A 14,455-nucleotide genomic window follows, 5' to 3' on the forward strand; every position below is an offset into this window, starting at 1 on the left:
ATTACATTTGTATGACCATTAGTTTCTTTGGAAGTTATGATTTTAAGCATATCATAAATTATTTTTGAAAAAAGGGTCAAAAACGGCCCTCTACTTTGGGAAAAGGGCTAAAAATATCCTCTATTATAAATTTGGGTAACAAATACCTCATCCTGTCATTAAAGTTTTCAAATATATTCCTATCTTAATGGAAATCCCAAACATAACCCGATTTCATTTTTAAACTCGCTCCATTTAAATCCGACCCAACTAAATAAAAAATGCATATAGGTTACCTGCTCCTGTGCCTAGTGGCTCCAGATGTAGGACTTGGGAACAAAGATCGCATGTGAGTTTTTTATGTAGTTGAGTCGGGTTTAAATGACGGTTTAAAAATGAAATCGGATCATGTTCGAATTTTCCGCTAAGACAGGGGTATATTTAAAAACTTTAATGGCGAAAGGGATATTTTTGACACAAATTTGTAATGGAGGATTTTTAGCCCTTTTCCCAAAGTAAAGGGACATTTTTTACCCTTTTCCTGTTATTTTTTAAATGACTTAATAAGATAATGTCGCATATACTCGAATGAGTGAAGTTCCCCAAATGCTCGTTTGGTACAAGGGATAAGGATAAATAAATTTGAGATGAATTTATTCCACGTTTGGTTGGGATAAAATGGTGGTATAACTAATTCCGAGATTAGTTATCCAGGGATTATAATGTTATTTTATCCTTGTTAGAGAGTGAAATAACTAATCTAAAAATTACTAATCTCAAGATAAATTATCCTGGAATAACTTATTTCCAACCAAACGACCCCTAAAGGTCGGGTAATAAACACATTCACAGGTTGTAGATTATCGATTGAAAATGCCTATGAATTGATAATTTTTAAATTTTCTGGAGCATTTTTGGAGAGGACTTTCTCAATTTTTTTGAAATACATATATGTAGTATAATTATCACATAAAGCACCTTTTTGTCTTGTATACGTCTAGTCATTTTTTGTGTGTTGATCTCTGAGAGCTAAAAATAATAGTAATAACTTTTTTTGATCTGATTATATTCAAGTCATTTTGTGTGTCAAATCTTATTTATAACCTAAAAGTAGAGTAATCGTTTGGAAAAAAAAAATAATGACTTTTCATGACCGGTCAAATTGATTTATGTTGTGAATTACACATTCCTAAAAGAGAGCAGGCATTGCTTTGTCATTCTAGTGCGTCCTACTAATTCAAATGTGCAAAATAATTCAATAGATATCAGTATCTGCAGGTGCAGTAGCTACTAGCTACAAATACTTGTTAACCAGCTACACAAATATTGACAATACATTCAACTCATTCCTGTTAAATTAGCATTCATTAGCTAGAAGTTGTTAGTAGACATAATAATTTACAATAACCTGACTTCCACTCATGGAAAGGAGGAGAAATGGTTGATTCAACACCAATGCAACCTCTCATTGTTTCTTCCTCCTTGTTACATCCTCAGCCTAGCAAGGGAAGCCCTGCTCCACCCTCTTCCACTCTATCCTCCGATCTTCATGTAACCAAACAGTACAAAAAAGGCATATATGCATGTGATTGGTTCATCTACTACTATATAATTTACATACATCGCTTAAAGAGAAAGTATATCTGCATGTCAGTTTTTCCTGTGCTACTATTTACCAATACTGCTCTCCATGTGGGACATAATCAGAACTTTGAGCGGAAGCCCTCGGCTTCAAAGGTATGCTTTAGTCTAGGGAGTTTTTGCAACTGAATGTCCTTATAGGCATCATCCTGACGCACATCTATCCAGCCTAAAGATTTCAGAACCTGCAAGAAAATTAAGCATAGTAAAATAATACACAATATATCTATGTATATACACAAAGACGATGAATAAAAATAAATATATAATGCATGTGTATCTGCCGATCCACTCCATCACTAGTCTTTGGTAAGCAGTGCTTATAAGCAAAGAACAAAGACACCTAGCAATAGGTAGGTCGGTATAGTTGTCTGTTTCTTAAACACAACAGAACAAAGGACAATCTTGTTTAAACACAGCGTATGGAGCAAAGTGATCCACCAAAAGAAGGAAAATCCTAGCTAAATGATACTTTGAGGCTACAAACCAAGAGAAAGAAAGATCCCAAGTAATCTTTTTCTCAATGAAAGAGAAGGGTTAGAGAGGATAAAAGTGAAAAAAACATATGCATAGGTACCAACAAACTAACTGGTTGAGAAAAGTGACACTTGCAAGCGCCCTTTTAATATATGTATCAACCACTTCCATTCATCCATAAGTTCAATGTTCGACAGACCAAAATTAGCAGAAAGATAACCGGAACCAAGAAACAATACCAGTATCTCGTAGAACACCCTTGCACTATCTCTCTTTGTTTTGCCCTTCAGAAGCAAGGACAAGTTAACAGCTTCTACCTCCTCCCTCCCTTTTCGAGCAAGAAAGCTTTCAAGCAGAAATCTTGCAACCTTTCTACATGCAAGAAAACAAAAAATTGAATTCCAGCAAAGACAGAATAAAGGAAACTTCAGCAAGTTTCCGAGAGTCATCTAAAAAGATGACCCAGGGAAGGGGGGATTGCAAAAAATGGGAATGAAATTACTCATTCACCATACCTTGTTCTCAGTGAAAATTTACCTGCAACCAAGACAAAAACTTATGAGAATGCAAATTCAACTGAAATATTATGCTCCAACTACAACCAAGACAAAAACTCATTTGGGATCCTGTCTTACATTTTTCTGAGGTATCCCCTTCACATGAGTTTATCTCCTGAAGAAAGGCCGAATTTGTACAGTTAGTAATTACTAGCATTAAAATAACAGATATGGACAACAGAATTTTTTATTAAACGAACAGCATATAATCTCACAAAACACTTCCATAACTAAAAAGCAATTCCCCTCGATTATGTCGGGAATTAGACTAGTCAATCATATCACTCACACCTCATCCATCAAATTCATATCGAATTCTATATCCTCCACGGAACGTGCTCCTTTCTCTGAGTTTTCAGTTGAACTTGATGGTACTATGTGTGATCTAGAAGTTCCTCCCATATCATGAAATCTCAACGAGCTTGAGCCAGTGACAGGTGTTGCAGGGGCAATAGGTGTTTGTTCTCCATCGTATCTGAGTGTACTAGGAGATTCAGGTATCCCCGCATGCAAAGATGTGGCAGGAGGAATACGTATTTGTTCTCCACATCTGAGTGTACCAGGAGATTCAAGTATGTCCTCATGCAGAGATGTAGCAGGAGCAATAGGTATTTGTTCCCCAGATCTTAGTTTATTAGGAGATTCTGGTATGTCGGCATGCAGAGGAACTTCTACTGTTTCTGCAAGCCCATCCCTTGTTGATCTAATTTTGCAAATTGCAGATGTAATATCAATTGAAGCACCACCTGCATTGCCATGGTTGGTTAGTTAAGTTTCTTAAAATGCGCAAATGGCAGTGGCTGTGTTGGAAAGCTTACTCCATGGAATTAGAGGCTCCTCGAAACTCTGAGGAAGTGAGGAGATTTTATGTGCTTTCCATGCTAAGTAATTGGAATGAGGGGCTTTCCTTCTCTTGCATACCAAGTCACTCGCATCACCAATCCAGTGCTTGAATACCCTGCATGATTGGATTGTGTCACATCAATCTCTTTTAGCTAAGCGGTGAACTGAACTGGATTAACTAAAGAAAGTTATAACAAGAAGAATCATCAGCAGAACAAAAATTGCCTCTGACGAGTGCATCCACATCAATGTTGTCATACCATCAACTAACAGGATAATATTTGAAAAGTCTCATGTAGAACTGCATGACATAAGCACAATAACATGAACAGTTCAACCACGAAAACAGAGAATTTAAATGTTCAGACACAGAACTCACCACTCCACTGGCAATAGAATTCTAGATCTAAAGAAATGGGTAGATCTAGAATAAATTATAATGACTTCCATCATTCTACATGCAGCGATGACTTTCTAAACTGCTATAACTTCATCAGTTATAGTACTGATGAAACCACAGAATGAAAAGCTGCATTTCTCTGAGATCAATCCTGCATATATTTATCTTAGTGCAATGGAGAACTTGAATGGTTGAAAAAGACAAGAAGGATCATACTCATTTCGGATTACAATAGACTCATCAAATATGCACTTCCGCTTCCTTGAAATCCGAGTACGCTCCTTGGTAGCTGGGGTTCGAACAGATATGAAATCCGGTGAAGTAGATCCTGAATTGAAAGCAAGTGATGTTGGTTAAATAACAAAGCAGTTTTAGAAAATATAACATATTTGCTTGAGTATCTGAAGTGACAAATTATATTGTATCCAACAAGCAAAAAGTTGAAAAGGGGCGCATAACCCCTTATATTTACTGGGGTTGTGTGTATGTGGGGGAGGGGGAGGGGGGGGGGGGGTGTTAGCCGATTCTATCTCCCATAAAATTCAGCTGTTCAACTTAAATGATAGTGAAAGCACATAATAAGCACAAGGTAATCCAGATAAGGATAAGCCAGAACTACCTGGGAACTTGATCTCTGGGTTTACATCAATACAAAGGGACACTGATCGATCATCTTTAGTCCGATCCTTCTCATTTCTAGAGGAAGATGCTTTCTTTTTCTCAAAACCATAATGCTTTTCCACAAGAAATGATTCACCAAGGCCTGCTGATCCTTCATCATCTACATTCACTCCTATACCAGGGTGTTTTAAGCGCTCAATTGGCTGATGAATTTTCTCAGATCCTTGATCAATGTTGGTTTCAGTTTCAGTGTCTGTGATGATCATTGGTTCTGCATGTTCTTCCGAAAATGACTTCTTTTCATAAAGATGCTCCTCATTTACCAAGTTCCCAGCATTAGACTCGTTCATCTGCTCATCATTATTTTGGTGATCATCTGTCTTATCAGAAGTCATCTGATGAATGTTGGTTTCTGTTTCGGCGTTGACGATAATCATTGGTTCTGTGTGTTCTTCCAAAAATGACCTCTTTTCAAAAAGATGCTCCTCATTTACCAAGTTCCCAGCATTAGACTTTTTCATCTGCTCATCATCAGACAGGTGATCAGCTATCTTATCTGAGGTCATCTGAATTTCAATGTCCCCAAAGGTCATAGGCTCAAAGCGCTCTTCCAAGGAGAACCTAGTCTCATGAAGGTCCAACATAGCTGCCACATGGCCTGACCCAGGTGCCGGACGGACGTCAAAATCTTTGTACATCAGGTGAGGTGAAAGTATGCTATACCATGAAAAGTTAGTCTTAGCACAAGCACTACATCTATGTTTATTATCAGAGGGTGTAGGATGAGAGCATACTCTCTAACTGGAGTGTGATCCGTGGTCAAAGACTCTGAATGAGAGACATGTTCCTCGTACTGTAAAAAGCAACTTATATGTCATGTAAGCAAGAAAACCCATAGAAAACAAAGGTAAATTCCAAGCAACACATGTTATCATTAGGAAATTTGAACAGCTTGATCAATCAAATTACTTCCTCAAATTAAACAGCACCACTAACACTTTCCAGTACTTCTTCAATGAAAAGCAGTTACGTGAATTCATGAATTATTTTGTTAAGCACAGATCACATTAACCAGTTTGCAGACAACAATCTACAATCAATCAAACTGATTCAATAATATGTGCTACGCCCAATCTTAAGAATCTAATAAACCTCTAATATTTTGTCCTCAATAGATAACATATAGAAAAGAGTTTAATAATAACTACAAAATATTCAAGGAACTGAAGTATATCTTGCTAAGCAGTGAAAGTGATATTTAGTAAATACAGAAAGTGAGCTGCGCTGCCTTCCATAGTCGGAAAAGTTCCACATGAAGAACCATATACTTTCAAAACACCAAAAGATTATAATACATAAAATGGTTACCTTGCTAGATAAGCCAAAACCTGGTTGCTCATTTTCCCGAGCATCTGACACAGAAAGCAGTTTTTTTTTTTAATAAGTAACATGAAGCAGAAAAGTTAAAACCAAGTAACCGCGAATAAAGAAACAAAAAGATGTACTGTACCTGAAAGCATAATTTCTTCACGGGATGCCACATGACCACTTCAAACCAGTACATCGCAAACCAAGATTGAAATAATTAACCCCAAATGAACAATCAGAAAAAAAAAAAAAAGGAAATATACAAATTGACACTCGACACCATGTCATTCATGGCAAGTATTTATTTCACCTGCTTGCGTCTTGATCTTCCAAGACTTCCAGATCAAAAGTATCCAGTTCAAATCTCTTTGGTCGGGTGATAAAGCGGGTAGGAGCACGCATACCCTCAATCCTTAAAGCTGATAGTTTGCTGGTTGGTCTCTTGCGAGTTGAAAAATCACCAAGTTTAACAAGGACATTATTACAGTCGTGAAAAAGATATTCCACTTTTTTCGAATATATTCTAACCACGCCCAAGAGCAGGTGACCTAAAATTCTGTATGTAACCACAGGAGCTTCATCCTGCAGAATTTTATCTGAGCAAAGAAAGAAAACAATAAAGCAAATCTAAGTCAGTCAAGTAATGATTACATAAGCCTTTTACAAACTATTTTTACGTGCTGCAATTAAAAAACCGAATCAAACAGCAACAATCTGAAATCAAAAGGATTTTAAGGCAATGAGCACTACTTCATTACATACGTACGCAAACATGGAACCGGAAACAAGATTGAAGGAACTTATCCCCCCCCCCCCCCCCCCCCCCCCAAAAAAAAAGAAAAAAAAAAGAAGAAGAATCCCATCCAACAAATTCATAGAGATGTTATTTAACACCACCTATCATTAACCCAAGTTTGCAGCAAACATTCACAATCCAACATCAAGCCGGGAAACCTATCACTGTGGCTTGGAAGACATTCTTGTTTGCCACGTAATTGTATTTTTCACGGTGTCTGGTGAAGTCAGTGTTATAACAATATATAGCACTAGAACTTCCAAACTAAGTGAAATTTCCAAATAACCTGTCAGCCACATTTGAATCTATTTCACCTTCATTGCCAAAATTACAAAAATCAAACCACAAAATGTATGCTCAGCATCCAACTTAATCTGGAAATAGAAGGCTTTAATCCATTTAGGGATCAATATTTAACACAATGGAGACAAAAGGTAACTACTAACTGCAATTTGGGACAAAAACAAATTATATGAACAGTGCATTCGACACACTCATGTCAGCACAATATTTCTTAACCAACTCAACAAACACTAAATTCAAATTAATGACACTGTGATTAGAATAGAAGTCAGGGTTTACTAAATGTTAAAGAAACTTGCAATGATAATATTACCTGCTGTCACTCTGTCTTAAAATGCAAATAGACGTAGCTTTGGAGAAAAGGGGTTACAGGAAAAGAAGAAATATACAACACTATATTACAAAGACTACTTTTTTTTCTTCTTCAAACTTTCTATTAATGGAAAGGGGCAAACAGAAAAGGAAAATAAAGTAAAAAACAAAGGGAAAACTTACCAACAGAAGAAGTGATATTAGTCTGTTGAACTTGCTCTTTCTTGAGACGTTTATGACAATGAGCAGCAATCCAAATGGTGCCTAAAGGCCCTTTCTTTGAAACAAGTAACTGTGAGTAAAACATGTTTTTTGGTTCTTTACCTATCTTTGTTTTTGTAAAAAAGAGAGACAAATGCCTCCCTCAACTGTGTATAAATATGTGTATGAGATGAATTCAAAGTGTAGGTTGGGGATAAAATTCAAAAGGAAAAACCGCTTTGCAAATTTCACACAGAGAAGAAGAGGGAGTTTTATGAGTAAGAAGAGAACGGTTGCCCCTATGGTGTGTTGGAGAAGTCTTGCAATTTTTTAACTTTTTTTGAGGTTGATTTCCTTTTTTTTCTTGTTTTGTTTTTAGTATTTTCGAAATGTGTTTCTCTTTTTTTGGAATGTATATGTATGGGGAGACCAAATAAACCCTACCTGACGATAATGACCAAATCTTTTTTACTACTGCGGTAATAAATTTTCTATTCAACATATAAAGAGAGCTCATGTAACTGTTCATGCATAATTGGAAACAACTTATGCTTTATAGAAGCACCATTTTGTATAGTATGAGATTTTTGCATACTCTATCTTATCTTATGTAGTGATAATTTTTTTGTGCAACCAAATATCGTTATAATATTGAGACGACTGTCTAATAAATATCATATGCAATCAAATATCGTTATAATATTAATATCAGCAAATGGTTGGCATGACACGCCTCAATCGCTTACAATCAATTCACAAGGCTTCGATTGGAGCAACCTTTGCGCGAGAGAAGCAAGAGCACGAAACTACCGTTTTCCCTGATTGACTAAAATACAATAGTCGTGACCTATTTTGATTCTGAGAGAAGAAGTTATTTCTCTTTATTTTCCCAAATCTTGATAGGTGGACTCACTTAATGTTTGTATTAGTGAAAAACACTACGTATAATTAAAATAGTGTTCGCAAATTAACTCAAACACTGTCATTATTAACCAAAAAAAAAGTCTTTTTATTTTGACATCCGCTTAACGCCATGAATTTTTTGAAAAGAAAAGTGAAAAGTGTAGGATAAACTTGTAAATTGACGTTAATTCAAATATACTTATAGTAAGTATTTCTTTTCCTTAATCTGATCGGCAGGAAAAGTAAATTAAGGAAAAGGACAGTTTTGTTCTTATCTATTTATGGGGTTTTTCACAAACGGTAACTTCTATATACGGTGTTTCACAGGGCTCTGACCCGATTCGAAGATCTTTTTATCCATTGCCTGCCAGCTCATCTTTTGACTGCAAATACGTGTCACTTTAATACACTCTTATCACACCACGCACTGTCAATTCCTAATTAACTTCTAGAATCATTGACCAATTATTTAATACAGTAGAGTTAATCATGTAATCTGTTTACTCTAATTCTTAAGGTATCTTCCGAAAGAAGAAAAGGTTGTCCGACATAGGCTTTGGCGTATCAAGGAAATTGAGCACTATAATATGGGTTTGGATATAAATTTCGCTTGAAAATAAATTAAAAATTATAGTATTTCACTTAAAATACTTCTTAACATAATTACCAAACTTCAATATTTCTATTTCAAGTTTGTAGTAAAAAGACTATAAATCAGATTATAAATATTACTCCCTCCGTTTCAATTTATGTGAACCCATTTGATTGGACACGGAGTTTAAGAAAGAAAATAAGACTTTTAAACTTATAATCCTGAATGAGTCACATATATTTTGTGTGGCTATAAATCATTGCGTAAAGGTAAAGTGTTTTCAAATATAAAAAGAAGTCATTCTTTTTTGTACGGACTAATAAGGAAATAAGTTCACATAAATTGAAACAGAGAAAGTATATCCTTATTCAAATGATCTTCAAATATTGCTTCAGATATTTTTGTATAAAAGCACCTTTTTTTTTTCTTTTTTCTGATTTGATCCTATAACTTATAGTATCTACTTGTCTAACTAATTCGAATTATGTTGAGTAAGCTCATAAACTGAATAAGCTACTGCTAGAAACTTTTCTATTCGAACCTAAACTTCAAATTAAAAACAGAAAAATTCCAATTATTCCATCACACCATTCAAAATCTGGTTTCGAAAGTGCTCCATTCTCCGACTAACAAACTCAATGAATGAATATTACCTCTCAATGATCTTGAATCGAATCAATATCATGAATAATAATATCTGAACTATCAAATCATGAGATAGTATATGTATCTTTGCAAATGCTCCACACTCCACAAAGGCTATTAGATCTCTTTTTCACATGTAAAGAAGCAGCCAATTTGAATTGTAGGATACACGAAAATAAATTTCCCATGATTTCTCCAAACATAAACATAGCTACCTGCACTAAACAGTTATGAGGTGTTCCATTGTCTAAGAATAATGAATACAGAGCTTATGCAAAGTATCTGTTGAAAGCCATATGTCCTCACAAATAGTGCTGATCTCCCAAGACTGAGAAATCACTTAATCACTTTGCTAAAGAACCTGGATGACTACAAATAAATTCTGTCAACAAAACTTGGATCATATTCTAAAGGCCTATAATCACCACGAACCTCGAGTACAAAATACAGATAAAATACATCGCCTAAAAGCTATTCTACCAATATTTCCGATTACTTTAGTCTATACAGTAGTTGTACATCAGTCATAGGAGATGTCTACTGACTAATAAGATTCCTCAAGAGGAGAGGAAACAAATTGCCCTAGCATCCATTGAGACAACTTTGTAGAAACATAATAGGAACACTGTTATCCTCACACCTAGTAAAAACCATGACTTTTGGCTCAAATGTACTTGAAATTTAAATGCTAAAATCTCCACAGAGACTTCGCCTGTGGCTAATTATCTAATAATTTCTTCAATTTTCTCTTCAAAGCCTTATTGAAAGAATCCTCTGACAGTGACAACAACTGGTTCAGTAACAACCTTACACCTTTATCAGTCATAATAGCAAAACGGGGCTTGATTCTCTCTTCTAAACTATAACCAAAATACTGAGGAAACTTGACCAGTTCTGCTTTTGGATAATCCATGGTCAAAAAGAACTTCCATTTTAGTACCAACTTAGCCAAGCTAAAAGTATATAGAGCACCGTATCTTGACACCATTGTGGAAACTTCCACCATACTGAATCCCTTATCCTTGAAGAATTCGGTGACAGGTTTAATGTTAGCCTCAATACTAAGACCAAAAGTTTGAGGGCATCGGTAAAGAAGAACTCCAACATCCACTCCCATTGAACGGAAATACTCAGTTGCAGGTCGTAGCTTGTCCTCCACGCTATAACTTATGATGTTTGGACATCTGGTTAGAACTTTGCTCACACTCTCAGCAGATAGACCCATTTCATAAAGGAAGTCCACTGTTGCTCTCAATTTAGGTCTACTGTAAGTGAGAAGTGCGGGAAAACGGTAGATTACTTTAGCCCACTGTTCTTTATCAACCCCCAATTCTTCCAAAAATGCCATTGTTGGAATTAAATTCTCTGAGAGACTAATTCCACAAAGTTGAGGCCTTTTAGTGAGAATGGTTGGGATCTGCGATCTTGGCACTCCAAGATCAAGGAGAAATTCAACTACTGGTTTGATTTTTCCCTCAAGACTATAGTAGGCAAAAGCGGGGAACTTGCGTGTGATTACTCTAATCGTTTCAATGTCCATGCCTAGGTCAACAAGGTACAAAATATGAGGGGGAAACTTTCCATTGGGTCCTACGTCAGTCACTCGTGCCAGAGCCTTCAGCTTCTTGGAGTCGAGGACAGCACTAGGAGGTGAAGCTGGTGTAACAGGAAGAGGTACTTTTTCAACTACAGCTTCTTCTATTTTCTCCACAACAGGTGGGTTCGGGAAGCTCTCCACAACGTCCACCAGAATGCTTCCATATTCCTCGTGGAGAGCCTCAAGGTATGGGATTAGAGCATCCCTAATCTCAAGAGTTGTTAGTTCTCGTCCTGCAAATTAAAGGAAATTCAAAATTTACAGATGATCTTAAAGAGAAAATAACGCTGTGAACATGCTCCTGCACATTCTGCAGATTAATAGGGAAAAAATGACAAAAAAATGGTCCTTTATCTTTGGTAGGTTCAAAATAGTCCCTTAAGTACCACTTGAGCAGTTTCGGTCATTTCACTTTTCCAAAAGTGAGCACTTTTGGTCTCCGTCGGATATTTATCAAACTTTGATTGTTAAATTTAATTGGAACTGTGAAAATAGAAAATATTTGACAGAAACTCACATTTGGAAGTATAGCTTTTGTAGTTTATGTTATTTTTGGTATATTTCAAGAGTTTGGTGCGGCTTTTGAGATGATCTCTATTATTTCTGATATATTTTTTGTGGCTGGTGTAGTTTTTTATGTGCAGTTTCAGGAATTTTGACAAAAATTTCTCGTGTTTCTGGTTTAAAAAAATTTCCACAGTTCCGATTAAATTTAACAATTAGAGTTTGGTATATCTAACGGAGACCAAAGTGCTCACTTTTGGCAAAGTTAAATACCAAAATTGCTCAAGTGGTACTTAAGGGACTATTTTGAACCTACTACCAATGATAGGGACCATTTTTGTCATTTTCTCGATTAATAGATGTACAAGCAACGAAAGAGGGGGAAAGAACAGGGAATAAATCTGCTTAAACCAGACCTACGAGGTAGCGAGACTTGTGAACAGAATGCAGCCGAGAGACAAGGTGATCAATAAAGGATTCTGATCTGTTGATAGCTCTTGCTGCAAGAGCGTTGCTTAAACCTTGTTTCTTCAGAAACAAGGTCAAGACAGCCTTTGCTTCTTCCTTTTCAGCAGCTACAAGGGTTGGGGAAACCACCCTTAAGTTAAAAGATCCGTCTATCTCAGATTCAGCTGCCAATCAAAGAAAATGTACGAAATATTATGGCAAAACCAATAGCAGCACTGTTAGGAGGATACGCAGTGACGGTTCCAACAGTCCACTGGAGGCAACACAATTGATATTCAGAATTTAGAAACTTACAATACTTCGCTTGGCAAAAGAAAACCTTCTGAGGAAACGACAGTTCAATCCTGAAGAAAGTTTAACTAATTATTCAACCCCGATTTAAAGAGAAGAAGATATCCCACAAAACCATATGCTTGTGCAGTCGTAAAAATTAAGTGCTGCTTAATTAACTTCTTCTATTCATATGGTTAGCAAAATGAGGAGGCATATTTTAGAGCTCTAATTCTGCACAAGTGATATTATAATGCGTATTAAATTACACAACCACTGGAATGTAGCAGCAAGAGATATTGGCATAGAAAAGTCATATTTATCACAAACAAACAACTAAGACCAACTACGCCTCGGCTATATGAATCCTAACTGTCCATATTGCTCCATTTAAGTCTATCTCCATACTATAATACCAAAAATTAGCTTCTCCGGCACTAGAAGTTCTCTACATTAGTTTCAAACATATAAATCTCTAACAAGACTAAAAGACTCTTAGCACTGACCTAAAGTAAATATACTAACTTGATTAAAACTTAGGGTGTGTTTGGTATGGAGAAAAACATTTTCCAGCCGATGTTTTCCAATTTTCAGATGTTAGTTAGTCAAAATTTGGTGAAAGCATTTTCTCAAGGAAAACAAGTTCCTTAAAAATGAGGAAAATAACTTCCCAAGTGGAAGGAAGGAAAACATACCAAAAGTGGCATGAGACCTCTTCCCATCCTCCAACACTCCCCCCATCCCACCCCAACCTCCACCATCTCCATACTCCTACTGCGTACCCCTGCCCCTACAGTGTTACTTACTTTTGGGATAATATTTTTTGGTTACTTACCAAACACCAGAAAATAAGAAAATCACCTAGTTTCAAGAAACATTTTCCTTCATACCAAACACACCCTTAATCTCAACTAATTGGTATCGCCTATATAAGATTTTTCCTTCCCTTGTGCTCTATTTTTGCTAGATTAGAGATTGTAGTTTTTTCGAGACAACTTTTCAAGGGTTCCGCATATGTAGTTCCCAAAACAGGCAAGGAAAATAATAAACAAAACAACAGCTTGTCCCTCCATTGGCTAGAAAGCTTTATTAGCTTGAGCTGCGAGATTCTGTAGCAATCAAATCCTAGAAAATATCATCCCCTCAGAGTTTAAACCAATGAGTATTGCTCTTCACAAGCACACAATAAAACTAATAACCAGAGCATTGAGTGGCTTCTAGTTCTAAACCAAAGCAAATTGCTCATATTTCATAATCCAAACATAAAGATAGCACTACTATCAAAGGCAAGGCAATTGGATAATATTCTTTTATATGTTGTTATCATGTTCAAATTGAAAGTGGTCAGATAGGTAACAAGTTACAGCACCTAAACATTGAGTTCATACAGACCCCACAAAGAAAAAACACTATAAAGACTGGAAAATTGAGATATTAGTAGAAGATAACGTTACCGATAAAGGGGTATTCTTGATGTTCTTGAAAGAAAGGAAAGCTTTGGGTTTGGGGTTCGTATTTGCATGAAAGATATCATTTTGCAGTTGCTCAATGGTGTTGTTACTGTGAAAACTAGTGTGAAGCATTGATTAAACAAAGAAGGTGAAGTTAAAATGGTGAATTGGGTATGTTGGGTGTATTTGAAGAGGAGGCTTTTGGACCGCAGGCGCAGATGTGGGTTTGTTCTCTAGTGCTAAACACAATCTTTGAAGCAGCTATAAGGAGCCGATGAAATCACGTTTAGACGTGTAATTTTGATTTTTTAAGTTAGTAATATTTTTTATAAATATAAAAATTTTACAAGTTGTGAAAATTATCAAAAAATGATCCACTCTTTTTCCTATTCAAAGATCAGCCCCCTGCCATTTATTATCTTTTTTTTTATTCCAGAGCATTTTCAATTCTTATACAATCTTACCAAATGAGTAAATCATAGTTCATAATAAAATTAATACGTTACTAAAAGGCCTTTTTAAAAAAT

At 35.9% G+C, this 14,455-nt stretch overlaps 2 protein-coding genes across 3 annotated transcripts; both read right to left on the minus strand.

Moving 5' to 3' along the window:
- Window positions 1-1,305: 1,305 nt before the first annotated feature.
- Window positions 1,306-8,033, minus strand: LOC132622808 (sister chromatid cohesion 1 protein 2). 2 transcript variants are annotated; one of them, XM_060337478.1, is made up of 13 exons: window positions 7,481-8,022; window positions 6,197-6,482; window positions 6,029-6,066; window positions 5,887-5,930; window positions 5,313-5,371; window positions 4,517-5,235; window positions 4,114-4,225; window positions 3,473-3,612; window positions 2,946-3,400; window positions 2,733-2,769; window positions 2,613-2,634; window positions 2,337-2,469; window positions 1,306-1,805 (listed from the first exon to the last, which is right to left on the minus strand). In XM_060337478.1, the coding sequence occupies exons 1-13, from the start codon at window positions 7,602-7,604 to the stop codon at window positions 1,683-1,685; spliced, it is 2,292 nt and encodes a 763-aa protein (XP_060193461.1). In that variant the 5' UTR covers window positions 7,605-8,022; the 3' UTR covers window positions 1,306-1,682. The 2 variants fall into 2 exon arrangements, 1 of the variants encoding a protein (XP_060193461.1); XR_009576005.1 differs by having other exon boundaries at window positions 1,665-1,805; window positions 2,337-2,465; window positions 7,481-8,033.
- Window positions 8,034-9,854: 1,821 nt separating this feature from the next.
- Window positions 9,855-14,182, minus strand: LOC132622217 (transcription termination factor MTERF5, chloroplastic). The gene is made up of 4 exons (XM_060336779.1): window positions 13,932-14,182; window positions 12,502-12,551; window positions 12,156-12,371; window positions 9,855-11,468 (listed from the first exon to the last, which is right to left on the minus strand). The coding sequence occupies exons 1-4, from the start codon at window positions 14,009-14,011 to the stop codon at window positions 10,357-10,359; spliced, it is 1,458 nt and encodes a 485-aa protein (XP_060192762.1). The 5' UTR covers window positions 14,012-14,182; the 3' UTR covers window positions 9,855-10,356.
- Window positions 14,183-14,455: the final 273 nt, after the last annotated feature.

The sequence above is a fragment of the Lycium barbarum genome, chromosome 12 (genome assembly GCF_019175385.1).
Source record: "Lycium barbarum isolate Lr01 chromosome 12, ASM1917538v2, whole genome shotgun sequence".
Taxonomy (NCBI): Eukaryota; Viridiplantae; Streptophyta; class Magnoliopsida; order Solanales; family Solanaceae; genus Lycium; species Lycium barbarum.